The 17,558-nt window shown below is 50.1% G+C and overlaps 1 protein-coding gene across 5 annotated transcripts in view; it reads right to left on the bottom strand.

Moving 5' to 3' along the window:
• slc4a11 (solute carrier family 4 member 11) overlaps positions 1-17,558 on the bottom strand; it is a 400,651-nt gene that overhangs the window by 83,072 nt on the left and 300,021 nt on the right. For all 5 annotated transcript variants that reach the window (XM_072497675.1, XM_072497673.1, XM_072497671.1 and 2 more), the window contains one exon: positions 6,769-6,853. In XM_072497675.1, coding sequence (XP_072353776.1) covers positions 6,769-6,853 — 85 coding nt within the window. The remainder of the gene's footprint in view (positions 1-6,768; positions 6,854-17,558) is intronic.

Genomic DNA, 17,558 nt, shown 5'->3' with positions numbered 1-17,558 from the left:
ATGTTAGTTACATTGCAATGTAGGGACCTGCAGCAACCAATAGAGTAGAATTTACAGTGCAGTAAAAGGCCATTCGGCCCATCAAATTTGCACTGGCCCTTGGAAAGAGCACCCCACTTAAGCCCATGCCTCCACCCTACGCCCGTAAGGTCACCCAACCTTTTTGGACACTACGCTAACCACTGTGCTACCGTGTTTGTTGCCCATTCCCAATTGCCCTTGTGAAGGTGGTGATGAGCTGCCTTCTTAAGCTGTGGCAGGCCACGTGGTGTAGGTACACCCACAGTGCTGTTTGGGAGCGAGTTCAAGGATTTTGAACTCAAGGAACGGCGATATATTTCCAAGTCAGGGTGAAGTCAGGATGGTGAGTGACTTGGAGGGGAACTTCCAGGTGGTGATGTTCCCAGGTATCTGCTGCTCTTGTCCTCCTAGATGTTAGAGGTCATGGGTTTGGAAGGTGCTGTTGAAGGATTACCAAACATTGGTTTGTTTTGTGGTGTTGAGGGATTCATAATAACTAGGTCGCTGGGGATAACTCCCCTGATCTTGGAAATAATGCCATGGGATTGTTAACCTCAGAAAGCAGACAGGGCCTCTGTTTAATGTCTTATCTGGAAAACGATGCATCTGACAGTGCAACTCTTCCTCAATACCATACTGGAGTGTCAGCGGAGACTATCGTGCTCAAGTCCTCGAGTGGGTCTTGAACTCATGAGCTTATGGCTCAATGGGAAAAGAGTGCTACTGACAGAGACACAACAACGAACAATTAATAATAATAATCTTTATTGTCACAAGTAGGCTTACGTTAACACTGCAATGAGGTTACTGTGAAAATCCCCAGGTCGCCACAATCCGGCGCCTGTTTGGGTACACTGAGAGAGAATTCAGAATGTCTAAGTCACCTAACAGCTCGTCTTTCAGGACTTGTGGGAGGAAACCGGAGCACCCGGAGGAAACCCACGCAGACACATGTGAAACATGCAGCTTCTGCATAGACAGCGACCCAAGCTGGGAGTCGAACCTGGGACCCTGCCGCTGTGAAGCCATAGTGCTAACCAGCACGGTAGCATAGTGATTAGCACAGTAGCTTCACAGCTCCAGGGTACCAGGTCCGATTCCTAGCTGGGTCACTGTCTGTGCAGAGTCTGCACGTTTCCTCTGGGCGCTCCGGTTTCCTCCCACAGTCCAAAGATGTGTGGGTTAGGTGGATTGGCCATGATAAATTGCACTTAGTGTCCAAAAAGGATAAGTGAGGGATACTGGGTTACGAGGATAGGGTACAAAGAACAAAGAACAAAGAAATGTACAGCACAGGAACAGGCCCTTCGGCCCTCCAAGCCCGTGCCGACCATACTGCCCGACTAAACTACAATCTTCTACACTTCCTGGGTCCGTATCCTTCTATTCCCATCCTATTCATATATTTGTCAAGATGCCCCTTAAATGTCCCTATCGTCCCTGCTTCCACTACCTCCTCCGGTAGCGAGTTCCAGGCACCCACTACCCTCTGCGTAAAAAACTTGCCTCGTACATCTACTCTAAACCTTGCCCCTCTCACCTTAAACCTATGCCCCCTAGTAATTGACCCCTCTACCCTGGGGAAAAGCCTCTGACTATCCACTCTGTCTATGCCCCTCATAATTTTGTATACCTCTATCAGGTCGCCCCTCAACCTCCTTCGTTCCAGTGAGAACAAACCGACTTTATTCAATCGCTCCTCATAGCTTATGCCCTCCATACCAGGCAACATTCTGGTAAATCTCTTCTGCACCCTCTCTAAAGCCTCCACATCCTTCTGGTAGTGTGGCGACCAGAATTGAACACTATACTCCAAGTGTGGCCTAACTAAGGTTCTATACAGCTGCAACATGACTTGCCAATTCTTATACTCAATGCCCCGGCCAATGAAGGCAAGCATGCCGTATGCCTTCTTGACTACCTTCTCCACATGCGTTGCCCCTTTCAATGACCTGTGGACCTGTACTCCTAGATCTCTTTGACTTTCAATACTCTTGAGGGTTCTACCATTCACTGTATATTCCCTACCTGCATTAGCCCTTCCAAAATGCATTACCTCACATTTGTCCGGATTAAACTCCATCTGCCATCTCTCCGCCCAAGTCTCCAGACAATCTAAATCCTGCTGTATCCTCAGACAGTCCTCATCGCTATCCGCAATTCCACCAACCTTTGTGTCGTCTGCAAACTTACTAATCAGACCAGTTACATTTTCCTCCAAATCATTTATATATACTACAAACAGCAAAGGTCCCAACACTGATCCCTGTGGAACACCACTGGTCACAGCCCTCCAATTAGAAAAGCATCCCTCCATTGCTACCCTCTGCCTTCTATGGCCTAGCCAGTTCTGTATCCACCTTGCCAGTTCACCCCTGATCCCGTGTGACTTCACCTTTTGTACTAGTCTACCATGAGGGACCTTGTCAAAGGCCTTACTGAAGTCCATATAGACAACATCTACTGCCCTACCTGCATCAATTATCTTAGTGACCTCCTCGAAAAACTCTATCAAGTTAGTGAGACACGACCTCCCCTTCACAAAACTGTGCTGCCTCTCACTAATACGTCCATTTGCTTCCAAATGGGAGTAGATCCTGTCTCGAAGAATTCTCTCCAGTAATTTCCCTACCACTGAAGTAAGGCTCACCGGCCTGCAGTTCCCGGGATTATCCTTGCTACCCTTCTTAAACAGAGGAACAACATTGGCTATTCTCCAGTCCTCCGGGACATCCCCTGAAGACAGCGAGGAGCCAAAGATTTCTGTCAAGGCCTCAGCAATTTCCTCTCCAGCCTCCTTCAGTATTCTGGGGTAGATCCCATCAGGCCCTGGGGACTTATCTACCTTAATATTTTTTAAGACACCCAACACCTCGTCTTTTTGGATCACAATGTGACCCAGGCTATCTACACCCCCTTCTCCAGACTCAACATCTACCAATTCCTTCTCTTTGGTGAATACTGATGCAAAGTATTCATTTAGTACCTCGCCCATTTCCTCTGGCTCCGCACATAGATTCCCTTGCCTATCCTTCAGTGGGCCAACCCTTTCCCTGGCTACCCTCTTGCTTTTTATGTACGTGTAAAAAGCCTTGGGATTTTCCTTAACCCTATTTGCCAATAACTTTTCATGACCCCTTCTAGCCCTCCTGACTCCTTGCTTAAGTTCCTTCCTACTTTCCTGAGATGCCACACAGGCTTCGTCTGTTCCCAGCCTTTTAGCCCTGACAAATGCCTCCTTTTTCTTCTTGACGAGGCCTACAATATCTCTCGTCATCCAAGGTTCCCGAAAATTGCCGTATTTATCTTTCTTCCTCACAGGAACATGCCTGTCCTGTATTCCTTTCAACTGACACTTGAAAGCCTCCCTCATGTCAGATGTTGATTTGCCCTCAAACATCCGCCCCCAATCTATGTTCTTCAGTTCCCGCCTAATATTGTTATAATTAGCCTTCCCCCAATTTAGCACATTCATCCTCGGACCACTCTTATCCTTGTCCACCAGTACTTTAAAACTTACTGAATTGTGGTCACTGTTACCAAAATGCTCCCCTACTGAAACATCTACCACCTGGCCGGGCTCATTCCCCAATACCAGGTCCAGTACCGCCCCTTCCCTAGTTGGACTGTTTACATATTGTTTTAAGAAGCCCTCCTGGATGCTCCTTACAAACTCCGCCCCGTCTAAGCCCCTGGCACTAAGTGAGTCCCAGTCAATATTGGGGAAGTTGAAGTCTCCCATCACCACAACCCTGTTGTTTTTACTCTTTTCCAAAATCTGTCTACCTATCTGCTCCTCTATCTCCCGCTGGCTGTTGGGAGGCCTGTAGTATACCCCCAACATTGTGACTGCACCCTTCTTATTCCTGATCTCTACCCAGGTGGGCTTGAGTGGGGTGCTCTTTGTAAGGGCCGGTGCAGACTCGATGGGCCGCATGGCCTCCTTCTGCACTGTAAATTCTATGATTCTATGATACTATGCTACTGTGATGCCCACATTACCGTGCTGCTCACAATTACTATCCCCCAGCCCACCAAACACATTTTCAAATGTCCTTCTGAATAAGTTGTCCTTTGCATCTTTCATCTCAAGGGTTCAGTGTATCTCAAAAAAAAACACTGAAATTAAGCTGAATGTTCTCAACTCCGCCGCTGCAACTTCCAATCTCACTCACCACCCAATTTTGCAGAATGTTCCAGAACGCAAGCTGAGCTTCAATAGGAGTTAAAACAATGGGAAACGGGAGCCTTCTGACAATTTGAAAGGTTACCCCCCCCCCCCCCCCCAGAAAACAACTTGAAGAAAACCAGAGATTAAATTCACTTGAAGCTTTAAAGATTCATACTCATGAGCTACGGATTAGCAATTGTGCTGGCGCCAAATATACCCATGAACAACAGGTGAACAGAGAACCTTGTGAATCCAGAATTCCAGTTGGTGGGGGGAGGGGAATAAAACAAATTGCTCTCTTCCGAAGCTTTCATTTTAAGATTATGGAATTGAAAACTGCATAAGCAATGAGCGTTTCATGAGGTAATTTCTGTTTGTTTATGGGAATGCCAGCATACAATCAGCACACTTAGTACTAAAGCAATGATTCCTGGTTGCATCTGCACCCTTGGGACATTCCAGAAACGCGTTTCAGGAAATTACCTACCTCTTCAGGCTAATGATTATCCATCCATTTATCTTAATGAAGTTTATTCTTTTTTTCTTCAAAGCTGGAGGGTAAGAGATGGAGCAGCCTCCGGCAGCAGGGAGTGCAAGGTGACAGAGATCTGAAGGCAGTAAAACAGCTGTGGATGGTGGAAGTGGGGAAGGGGCCAGACGCCAATTGGCAATATTGGGTGTAGGGCGAGTGCCTTTGGCCACAGAGGTTGTTGGACACTACACCTCACATCACTATCAGGTCACAGGAGCCCCAATACCATCTGACTTTTTCCTATGCCTTTTCCCTGAGGCTCTTTGTGTTAAATGATGGTATAAAGTCGAGGCAACGCTGACTTGGACAAGAAATGCAGTTGGAGTGTGAGGGAGAACATTAAAAAAAAAACGCAGCAAAGTTGTAGAGACCTGGAACCCGTTGCCTGCAAGATGTGACCCATCTTGTTCCCGAACGCTTTAGGAAGGAAATCCGCCACCCTTACCCGGCCTGGCCTACATGTCGTTCCAGGTCCACAGCAAAGTGGTCGACTCTTAACTGCCCCCTGAATTTTGTTTTTTAAATTTAAAGTGCCAAATTCTTTTTTTTTTTTCCAGTTAAGGGGCAATTTAGCGTGGCCAATCCACCTACCTGCACATCTTTGGGTTGTGGGGGTGAAACCCACGCAGACACGGGGAGAATGTGCAAACTCCACACGGACAGTGACCCGGGGCCAGGATCGAACCTGGATCCTCAGTGCCGTGAGGAAGTGGTGCTAACCACTGTGTCACCGTGCCACTCATGCCACCCTGAATTTTAACTGCCCGGGCGATTATGGCTGTGTAACAAATCCTGGCCTCGCCAGCAACACCCACATACTCCGAAAGAATATATATAAATAAATCTCTCAATCAATCAATCGAGGGACGCAGGGATGGGCTGGGAAAACAGGCTGGAGGTAGATTAGCCTTGATCTTATTGAAAGGAGGAGACTAAAGGGGTCATAGAATCATAGAATTTACAGTGTGGAAGGAGGCCATTCGACCCATCGGGTCTGCACCGGCCCTTGAAAAGAGCACCCGACTTAAGCCCCGCCTCCATCCTGTCCCTCTAACCCAGTTACCCCACCAAACCTTTTAGACAGTAAGGGACAATTTATCACGGCTAATCCACCTAACCTGCCCATCTTTGGACTGTGGGAGGAAACCGGAGCACCCGGAGGAAACCCACGCAGACACGGGGAGAACGTGCAAACTCCATACAGACAGTCACCCGAGGCCAGAATTGAAGCCGGGTCGCTGGAGCTGTGAGGCAGCAGTGCTAACCACTGTGTCACCCTGCTGCCCATGCGGCATGCTTCCACGAGTTACGTTCTCATGACTGATGGTCACAGCTATTTGTTTTTGCACTACTTCCAAGTTATCATTCAGAACTGAACAGTGGCTGTTGATCTAGTAAAAGCCTGGTGTGTGGCTCACACTTAACACAGGTATTGCACTTGCTGTCCACCACATATCTCTGAATCAGCTGCAGTAATGCCACGGTTTTTATAGAACATAGAACAGTACAGCACAGTACAGACCCTTCAGCCCACGATGTCGTGTCGAGCATTTATCCTAATCTAAGATCAACCTAACCTCCACCCCATCAATTTACTGCTGTCCATGTGTTTGCCCAAGAGTCACTTAAATGTCCCTAATGACTCTGACTCAACCACCTCCGCAGGCAGTGCATTCCACGCACCCACCACTCGGTGTAAAGAACATCTGACATCTCCCCGATACCTTCCTCCAATCACCTTAAAATTATGTCCCCAAGAGGGCTGCACGGTGGCACAGTGGTTAGCATTGCTGCCTCACGGCGCTGAGGTCCCAGGTTCGATCCCGTCTCTGGGTCACTGTCCATGTGGAGTTTGCACATTCTCCCCGTGTTTGTGTGGGTTTCGCCCCCACAACTGAAAGGTGTGCAGGGTAGGTAGATTGGCCACGCTAAATTGCCCCTTAATTGGAAAAAATGAATTGGGTACACTAAAGTTAAGAAAAAAAAAAATTATGTCCCCAAAAATATGCTGGAAGATCAATCATTGAAAATAATGAGTACTCACCATCCGTATAATCTGACAGATACAATGGCAACCTGCGTCGTAAATCGCCCATCATCCCCTTGCCCATGCGTAGGAAGTCTAAAGCCTGCTCAGGTACGGAAAGGAAGTAGATTAGAACACTGTGATTACCTGGAAGGAATTTTATTCCAATAATGTCCCACCAGGAATGCCTGCTCATCTCGCATTTCCTTTTTTTAAAAATATATTTTATTGAAAATTTTTTCCAAACAACAATTTTTCCCTCTTACAAAGCAAACGAAACAATAACAAAACAGAAATTTTTAACAATACACAGGTAACAAAACCCCATTGTCTATTGACCTAAACTAAACTAAACCCTCCCCCCCCCCCCCTCCCCCTGGGTTGCTGCTGCTGGTCATCTGTCTTCCCTCTAACGTTCCCCTAGGTAGTCGAGAAATGGCTGCCACCGCCTGGTGCACCCTTGAGCCGATCCTCTCAGGGCAAACTTTATCTGCTCCCGTTTAATGAACCCCGCCATATCATTTACCCAGGCCTCCAATCCTGGGGGTTTTCGCCTCCTTCCACATGAGTAGGATCCTGCGCCGGGCTACTAGGGACGCAAAGGCCACGACATCGGCCTCTTTCGCCTCCTGCACTCCCGGCTCTTCCGCAACTCCAAATAGAGCTAACCCCCAGCCTGGTTTGACCCGGGCCTTCACCACCTGCGAAATCACTCCCGTCACTCCCTTCCAATACCCTTCCAGTGCCGGGCACGCCCAAAACATACGTGCGTGGTTTGCCGGGCTCCCGCCACACCTCCCACATTTTTCCTCCACTCCAAAGAACCTGCTCAATCTTGCCCTTGTTATGTGTGCTCTATGTAGCACCTTAAATTGAATCAGGCTAAGCCTGGCGCATGAGGAAGAGGAATTTACCCTGCTTAGGGCATCAGCCCACATACCCTCCTCTATCTCCTCCCCTAATTCTTCTTCCCACTTTCCTTTTAGTTCACCCACCGACTCCTCCCCCTCTTCCCTCATCTCTCTATAAATCTCTGACACCTTGCCCTCTCCGACCCACACCCCTGAAAGCACCCTGTCCTGTATCCCCTGTGTCGGGAGCAACGGAAATTCCCTCACCTGTTGTCTAGTAAACGCCCTCACCTGCATATATCGCAGGAAATTTCCCGGGGCAACTTATACTTTTCCTCCAATGCTCCCAAGCTCGCAAAAGTCCCATCTATAAATAAATCTCCCACCTTCCTAATTCCCAACTGGTACCAGCTCTGAAATCCTCCATCCATTCTTCCTGGGGCGAACCTATGGTTGTTCCTGATAGGGGACCCCACCAGGGCTCCCCGCACCCCTCTCTGTCGCCTCCACTGTCCCCAGATATTCAGTGTTGCCGCCACCACCGGGTTCGTGGTAAACTTTTTAGGTGAGAACGGTAGCGGCGCCGTCACCAGCGCCTCTAAACTCGTCCCTTTACAGGACTTTCTCTCCAGTCTTTTCCACGCCGCTCCCTCACCCTCCATCATCCATCTACGTATCATTGCCACATTGGCGGCCCAATAGTAATCACCCAAGTTCGGTAGTGCCAGTCCTCCTCTGTCCCTACTACGCTGAAGGAACCCCCTCCTTACTCTCGGAACTTTCCCTGCCCACACGAAGCTCGTGATGCTCCTATCTATTTTATTAAAAAAGGTCTTGGTGATTAGTATAGGGAGACATTGAAATACAAATAAGAACCTCGGGAGGACCATCATCTTAATTGCTTGCACCCTGCCCGCCAGCGATAGAGGCTGCATGTCCCACCTCTTGAAGTCCTCCTCCATTTGTTCTACCAGCCGTGTCAGATTAAGTCTGTGCAAGGTTCCCCAGCTCCTAGCGATCTGAATCCCCAGGTATCGGAAGTTTCTTTCCACTTTCCTTAGCGGTAAGCCTTCTATCTCTCTACTCTGGTCCCCTGGATGTATCACAAATAATTCACTCTTCCCCATGTTTAGCCTATACCCCGAGAATTCCCCGAACCCCCTCAAAATTCACATAACCTCTATCATCCCCACCGCTGGGTCCGACACGTATAACAATAGGTCATCTGCGTATAACGAGACTCGGTGTTCTTCTCCCCCTCTAATCACCCCTCTCCATTTCCTGGAGTCTCTCAATGCCATGGCCAGAGGTTCAATTGCCAACGCGAACAACAATGGAGACAGCGGGCATCCCTGTCTTGTTCCCCTATATAATCGGAAATACTCCGATCTATGTTGACCTGTAACTACGCTTGCCGTTGGAGCCCCATAAAGAAGTCTAACCCAGCTAATAAACCCGTTCCCAAACCCAAACCTCCTTAACACTTCCCATAAATACTCCCATTCCACCCTATCAAATGCCTTCTCTGCGTCCATTGCCGCCACTATCTCTGCCTCCCCCTCCACTGGGGATCATCTCGCATTTCCATTTGACTCTTCTATACTGTTCACCTTTTCTGGAGTACTTGATTATAATAATAATCCTTATTGTCGCAAGTAGGCTTACATTAACACTGCAATGAAGTTACTGTGAAAAGCCCCTAGTCACCACATTCCGGCGCCTGTTCGGGTACACAGAGGGAGAATTCAGAATGTCCAAATTACCAAACAGCACATGTTTCAGGACATGTGGGAAGAAACTGGAGCACACAGAGGAAACCCATGAAGACACGGGGAGAACGTGCAGACTCCGCACAGGCAGTGACCCAAGCCGGGAATCGAACCTGGGACCCTGGCACCATGAAGCAAGTGTTAACCACTGTGCTACCGTGCCGCCCCATTAGGCCATATCTCTTTCCTCAACACTGAAACACAATCACAAAGACAAGTTTCTGCAGTGGTAATATCACTGGATAGGTCATCTAGAGGCCCAGGCTATTGCTCTACAGAGACAGCTTCAAATCCCATCACGGCAAATGGTGGAATTTAAATTCAGTTAATAAAATCTGCAATTGAAAAGCTATTATCAGGAACGGTCACCATGAAACTGTCATCGATTGTTGTAAAAACCCATCTGGTTCACAACTGTCCTTCAGGGAAGGAAATCTGTCATCCTTACCTGGTTGGCCTACATGTGACTCCAGACCCACAGCAATACGGTCGACTCTTAAATTGCCTGTGCAATTTCCTAGGGAGCCACTCAGTTCAAGGGTCATTAGGTATGGCCCATGAAAGAATAACTAAAAACAAAGAACTTCCCTTTGACTTTAATCCCACTCACCTCCCCTGCACATCCACTCTATCACCCCCACCACACTGTTTCTGCAATTGCTTAAAGAGATGCTGAATTAACTCCGGGTGGAATTCTCCCCAAAAATGACTATAGCGCAATTTAAAAACTGCGTTGCTCCCGGCACGGATCTGGGCACGCTGGTTAAATAGCGGGCAAGGCCAAAATCGAGACTTGCAGCCGGCGGGGATCAGTTTGCTACCAACCAGCCCGCTCCGGATGGCGAGTTCCGGATCACACCCAAATATGGCGAGCATGTCACTAACCCTCATTTGAATCAATTTCCATCTGATTAACGAGATCGAAGCCGAATGCAACGGCCTCCCGGGAATTAACCAGCTCCCCAGCGGGAAATCATGCGGCCGTTGTCTCCTACTCCTTTATAAAAACCAGCTGGCGCAATGGCTGCTGAGGGGAACTGAGGAGGTGAGTAGCCGTTTCCATTATCTGGCATGCAGCTCAAGGGCACCAGAGCTGCTGGCCCAGTGCTTGGGGGTTTGGGCTTGGTCGAGGGGGGGGGGGGGGGGGGGCGGGGAGCTGAAGTATGGTAGGTCGGGGACACCTCTGTGGGGAGTAGGGGGGGGGGGTTGTTGAGAAGGCTTTTCATCTGTGAGGCCTTTCAAGCCATCTTTAAATATTCATAATGGGGCCAAAGTACAGTTGCGGCCTGTCCTACCAAACACTTCCAGGGCAGAGCCCTGTTCTTGGTTCTATGCTGAAGGTCACTTTAACTCCCTTTGACTGTGAGCAGCCTCTAGCTTCACAGCTGAAGGCTATTGCTAATGAGGAAGTGGCCTGGTTGGTTGTGAGAGCACCTCACTGCTGCAGGTTGTGTTTGCCGCTTGCTCCTGCTGGTGGCTGCAGATACCTGGAGGCTGCTGTTTCCTTCCTTTTCTTTAACCGGTAAGAAGGACACTTCTGGGCCCCAGAACACCGGGCTCCGGGGCGACATATTAGTTCAGAAGGCAATCCAGTTTGAAGCAAGAAGACACTGCGGGATCTGGTGCGCGGCCTTGTTCCAAATGGGCCACCTGCGAGCGTCGTTGACGAAATGCTTTGCAGATTGCTGATGCTTTGGTTGCTGGTGTGGGGAGTGCTGCATGTAACGGATACGTCGCCGTGGGTTACACACGCTGGAAATCACGGATGTTCAACTGCACCTCGAGCGCCAGTGGAATATGTGAATACCAGGATTTGGTTCCGGTGAGATTGGACCGTGTGGGAGGGGCCTGCACAGCTGCGGCTCCTGGATGGAGAATGACACTGATACGTGGATCAAGTAACACATTGATGGACAGATCATTTCTACAACAAAGTTCTGGATATGAGAACACATTCACAGGCTTATCCTCGGTTTCTGTTGAGGAATCTGCGAAGGACGATACCGTGTGTTTGTTTCTTTTCTGTGAAGATGTGCTGCTATAGATTTGTATTGGTACCAATATGGAACAGTGATGTTTCCTTGTTGATTAATTGTTAGTGTGACATGTGGATTGTTATGTAGTTGATCATCGAATCTTTGTTACTGTTGATTGTTTTTTCCAATAAAATATTATTTAAGTGGATTCTCATGGGCAGCAGCCAACAATCAAACACTCTAGAGCTGGACATCAGCCCTGGGGATATCCTAACGGCAATAGGGTAAGTGTGTGGTTCAGGGGAAGGCGCCTAATGTTCTCCCTAATGTTCCCGGCAGACGCCTGGGGTCTGAGGCCTAGGGGGTCCTGCTGTGGCCGGGGGGAGGGGCGTGTGCAGAGCAAGGTTTTCCAGCACAACTGGCTCCGTGGATGGCACTCCGAGAGACGGTGGGGCCCTCGAAGCGTGCGCGAGCCTTGGGAGACAGATCCCGGGTTGGAAGCCCGAACTGATTGCCGGTCTCTCTCCTTCTCCAGTTCCTTACAAATGTAACAATATGGCTGGTTATGTCAGTCCCGCAGAGGCTGCCCGTGTGGTGCTGGTTGCAGCCCAGGCGGCCAGACGCCGGAGAAGGCAGCAGCGACAATGCAGGCTGGAGATGCCAGTCCATGAGCAGAGGGCCGCCGCACACCCTGAAGACCCGGCCGCCCATCAGGCCGAGGAGAAACTCAGAGGGGGGCGCCAGCGACGGCCCAATGTGTACAGGTGTCATTGGTCTTTCGAGGAGATGGCGGACAGCACGCACCACAGGAGACTCCATCTCAACAAAGAGACAGTGCAACACCAGTGCCACGTCCACGCGGACTTGGCACCCCGTGGAGGAGGACATCCGCTCCTGGTGGTCGTGAAGGTCACTGCAGACTTGAACTTCGATGCAACCAGTTCATCCCAGGGCTTGAGTGGGGACTTGGGTCATGAAGGTCATTGCAGACTTGAACTTGGATGCAACCAGTTCATCCCAGGGCTCGAGTGGGGACTTGTACGGCATTTCCCAAGCTACAGCCTACATCCCTGGGTCACGGATCATAGAATGGAATTTATAGTTCAGAAGGAGGCCATTTGGCCTATCAAGTCTGCACTGGCCCTTGGAAAGAGCACCCCACTTTCACCCTATCCCCGTAACCCAGTAACCCCGCCTAACCTTTTCTTTTGGCACTAATGGGCAATTTAGCATGGCCAATCTACCTGCACATCTTTGGACTGTGGGAAGAAACCGGAGCACCCGGAGGAAACCCACACAGACACTGGGAGAACATGCAGACTCCACACAGACAGTCACCCGAGGCCGGAATTGAACCCGGGACCCTGGAGCGGTGAGGCAGCAGTGCTAACCACTGTGCCACCATGCCTGTCTGTCTGCATACATGTCTGCATGCCTGGGCATCAGACTAGAATCAACTTGGAGCTGGACCAGCTCCACGAAGATGCCCGGGCAGCAGGATTCCCCGCAACCCCGGGATACCTCCAGGTCTCGGGGCAATAGATGGCACGCATGGGGGTATTAATTAATTAATTATAATAATTTTTATTATGACAAGTAGGCTTTTTTTTTTTTTAATAAAATGAACAATTTTAATGAGGTATTTTTGGCATTACAAACAGCAACAGTATAAAAACAATGTACAAAGAATTAACATAGTGCAAATACCGACTCCCATCCCGCCAATCACCGACTCCCATCCCGCCAAGACCCGCCTAATTGACCCCCTATTCTACGCTATCCTAATCCCCCCTCCCACCCCCTCCCCCCTCTACTAACCCCCCCACCCCCCCGCTGACGATTAATTCCCCGCGAAGAAGTCGATGAATGGTTGCCACCTCCGGAAAAACCCTAACAGTGACCCGCTCAAGGCAAACTTAATCTTCTCCAGGCCGAGAAAGCTCGCCATGTCAGTTAACCAGGTCTCCGACTTTGGGGGCTTTGAGTCCCTCCAAGCTAGCAGTATCCGTCTCCGGGCTACCAGGGAAGCAAAGGCCAGAGCATCTGCCTCTTTCTCCTCCTGGATTCCCGGGTCTTCCGACACCTTGAAAATCGCCACCTCTGGACTCATTGCCACCCTTGTTTTCAATACTCTGGACATAACGTCCGCAAACCCCTGCCAATATCCCCTAAGTTTTGGACACGTCCAGAACATGTGGACATGGTTCGCTGGTTCTCCCGCACATTTTACACACCTGTCCTCCACCCCAAAGAATTTACTCATCCGGGCCACGGTCATGTGGGCCCGTGTCCCACCTTGAATTGGATCAAGCTGAGCCTGACGCATGTTGCGGTCGCGTTGACTCTGCCCATAAGCCATCCTCCATCTCACCACCAAGCTCCCCCTCCCACTTACACTTCAGCTTCTCGGTCTGCATCTCCTCCGCCCCCATGTGTTCTTCATAGATGTCCGAGACGCTCTCCTCTCCCATCCATCCCCTCGACACTACCCTATCCTGGATCCTGCTAAGTGGCAGGAGTGGGAAGGATGATACCTGCCTACGCATCTGCAAATATCTAAATTTGTTCCTCCTTGCCAACCCAAACTTCTCCGCCAGCGCCCTCAAGCTAGGGAAGCTCCCCTCTAAAAAAAGTCCCCCCATCTTCTCAATTCCCACCCTTCGGCATACTCGGCTCCCCCCATCCAAGCGCCCCAGGGCAAACTGGTGATTGTCACATCTTGGGGACCAGGCCGATGTTCCCACTGCTCTAGCGTACCTCCTCCACTGACCCCAGATTCTCAGGGCTGCCACCACTACGGGGCTGGTGGAGTATCTCACTGGCGGGAACGGCAGAGGTGCCATTATCAACGCCCCCAGAATGGTGCCCCTAAACGAAGCTGCCCCCATCCGCTCCCAAACTGACCCCGCCCCCACCACCCACTTCCTTATCATGGCTATGTTAGCCGCCCAGTAATAATTACTAAAATTCGGGAGGGCAAGCGCCCCCTCCCCCCGATTCCGCTCGAGCATCACCTTCTTCACTCGCGGGGACTTACCCACCCACACAAATCCCAGGATGATTTTATTAACCCTCTTAACAAAGGACCGCGGGATGAAAATTGGGAGACAATGAAATACGGACAGAAATCTCGGTAGGACCGTCAGTTTGACCGTCTGCACTCTCCCAGCTAACTACAGTGGGAGCGCATCCCATCCACGAAACTCACCCCTCATCTGTTCAACCAACCGGGACAAGTTCAACTTGTGTAACTGGCCCCAGTCGCGCGCCACTTGTATCCCTAAGTACCTGAAACTGTCCCCTACTAACCTGAACGGTAACTCCCCCAGCCAACCCTCCTGACCCCTTGCCTGGACTACAAACATCTCACTCTTTGTCATATTCAGTTTATACCCCGAAAACCGGCCCCCAATTATGGCGATTCCCCAAGTAAATTTCACCAATCCCTGCCCTTGGATCCGATACGCATAAGAGGAGGTCGTCCGCGTACAGCGAGACTCCATGTTCCACCCCCCCCCCCCTCACCCCCCTCACCAGCCCCTTGAAGCTCTCAGAGCAATTGCCAGCGGCTCTATAGCTAATGCAAACAACAGTGGTTAGAGGGGGCACCCCTGACTTGTCCCCCGGTACAGTCTAAAATAGTCCGAAATCGTCCTATTCGTCCTTACACTAGCTTCCGGGGCCTGATACAACAGCATGACCCAGTCGATAAAGCCCCTATCGAACCCAAATCGTCTCAGCACCTCCCATAGATAGCCCCACTCCACCCGGTCGAACGCCTTTTCCGCATCGATTGCCACAACTACTCAACCTCCCTACTCTGCGGGGGCATCAATGATCATGCTAAGCAGCCTTCTTATATTGGCCACCAATTACCTGCCCTTGACAAATCCGGTTTGGTCCTCCATAATCACATCCGGCACACGATCTGCAATCCTGGAGGCCAACACTTTGGCCAGCAGCTTGGCGTCCACATTAAGCAGCGAGATCGGCCTTGAAGATCCACATTGCTCCGGGTTCTTGTCCCCCTTCAATATCAACAAAATAGTGGCCTGGGACTTCGCGGGGGCAGCACCCCTCTGTCCCTTGCCTCATTGAAAACCTTGACCAGCACCGGCCCTAATATCCCTGAGAACCTTTTATAGAACTCCACCGGGTACCCGTCCGGCCCTGGGGCTTTGCCCGACTGCATTGCCTTCAAGCCCTCAGCTATTACTTTGACCCTAATCGGGGCCCCCAGACTATCTACCAGCTCCCTACCCACTCTTGGGAAGGTCAGTCCGTCCAAAAAGCGTCTCACCCCCTCCGGCCCCGTAGGGAGTTCCGAGCAATAAAGCCTACTGTAAAAGTCCCTGAACACCCCGTTTAGCCCTGCTGACTCCCCTACCAAGTTTCCATCCCCACCAACCACCCTCTCTATTTCCCTGGCCACCTCCCTCTTCCTTAGCTGCTGTGCAAGCATTCTGCTGGCCTTCTCCGCATATTTGTAAAACGCTCCTCTCGCCTTTCTAAGCTGCTCCACTGCCTTACCTGTGGGCAACAACCCAAACTCAGCCTGCACCTTCCGACGCTCCCTTAAGAGCTCCGTCCCCGGGGTCACCGTATACCTCCTGACTACCTGTAAGATCTCCTTAACCAGTCAGTCCGTTTCTGCCCTATCCGTCCTGTCCCTATGAGCCCGGATTGAAATCAGCTCCCCTCTCACCACTGCCTTCAGCACCTCCCAGACCACCGCTGCTGAGGCTTCCCCCATGTCATTAACCTGCAGGTAGTTCTGCATGCAGTTCCTCAGCCTCTCGCACACCGCCTCGTCCGCCAAAAACCCCACATCCAACCTCCATTGCGGGCGCTGGAAGCTCTCCTCGTTAACTTGCAGTTCCACCCAGTGTGGGGCATGATCCGAAATAGTGATGGCCGAATACCCCATGTCCACCACCCCCGCCAGCAAATCCCTGCTCAAAATGAAAAAGTCTATCCGGGAATAAACCTTGTGAACATGCGAATAAAAAGAAAACTCCTTCCCCGTCAGCTGCCTAAACCTCCATGGGTCGACCCGCCCCCATCTGCTCCATGAACCCTATCAGTTCCTTTGTCATTGCTGGCACCCTCCCAGTTTTCGAACACGACCGGTCCAGGCCGGGGTCGATGACTGTATTGAAATCCCCTCCCATAACCAGCTTGTGCGAGGCCAGGACAGGTATCTTCCCCAGCAACCTCTTTATAAATTCCATGTCATCCCAATTTGGCGCTTACACGTTAACCAAGACTACCTTCCTCCCCTCCAGCTTAGCGCTAACCATGACACACCGCCCCCCCACCCCACCCCACCGATGTCCTAGGGGGGGTGTTTGCTAGAGCTGTTGGGGAGAGTTTAAACTAATGTGGCAGGGGGATGGGAACCGATGCAGGAAGTTGGAAGGTAGTAAAACAGGGACAGAAATAAAAGGCAGTAAGGGGGAAAGTGTAAGGCAGAGAAGCCATAGTCAAAAATCAAAAAGGGCGACAGTACAAGGTACAGTGACTGAGGGGAGCTCAGTGAATAGGACCAGGAATACTAAAAAGAATAAAACGGGAAGTGAAAACATTAATGGTAAGCGATGCGGCAGGTTGTTACAGGAAGATGTGGGTTCGACAACAAGGAAAATTAGGAGAAAGGTTAAGAGGAAATATAACTTAGGAGAGGTTACTGATCAAGGTGTTAAGATTCAGAACAGAGGTAAAAAAGCCAACATAAGTGTACTTTGCCTGAATGCTCGTAGTATTCGGAATAAGGTAAATGAGTTGATGGCGCAAATCATCGTGAATGACTATGATTTAGTGGCCATTACTGAAACATGGTTAAAGGATGGTCATGACTGGGAGTTAAATATCCGAGGGTATCAAACTTTTCGGAAGGACAGAGTGGATGGTAAGGGAGGTGGTGTAGCTCTGTTATTTAAGGATGACATCCGGGCAACAGTAAGGGATGACATCGGTGCTATGGAGGATAAGGTTGAATCCATTTGGGTGGAAATCAGGAATAGTAAGGCGAAAAAGTCACTGATAGGAGTAATCTATAGGCCACCAAATAGTAACGTTATGGTGGGGCAGGCAATAAACAAAGAAATAACAGATGCATGTAGAAATGGTACAGCAGTTATCATGGGGGATTTTAATCTACATGTTGATTGGTTTAACCAGGTCGGTCAAGGCAGCCTTGAGGAGGAGTTTAT

This window comes from Scyliorhinus torazame, chromosome 3 (genome assembly GCF_047496885.1).
Source record: "Scyliorhinus torazame isolate Kashiwa2021f chromosome 3, sScyTor2.1, whole genome shotgun sequence".
Classification (NCBI taxonomy): Eukaryota; Metazoa; Chordata; class Chondrichthyes; order Carcharhiniformes; family Scyliorhinidae; genus Scyliorhinus; species Scyliorhinus torazame.
This window is presented reverse-complemented; position numbering and strand designations above follow the sequence as displayed.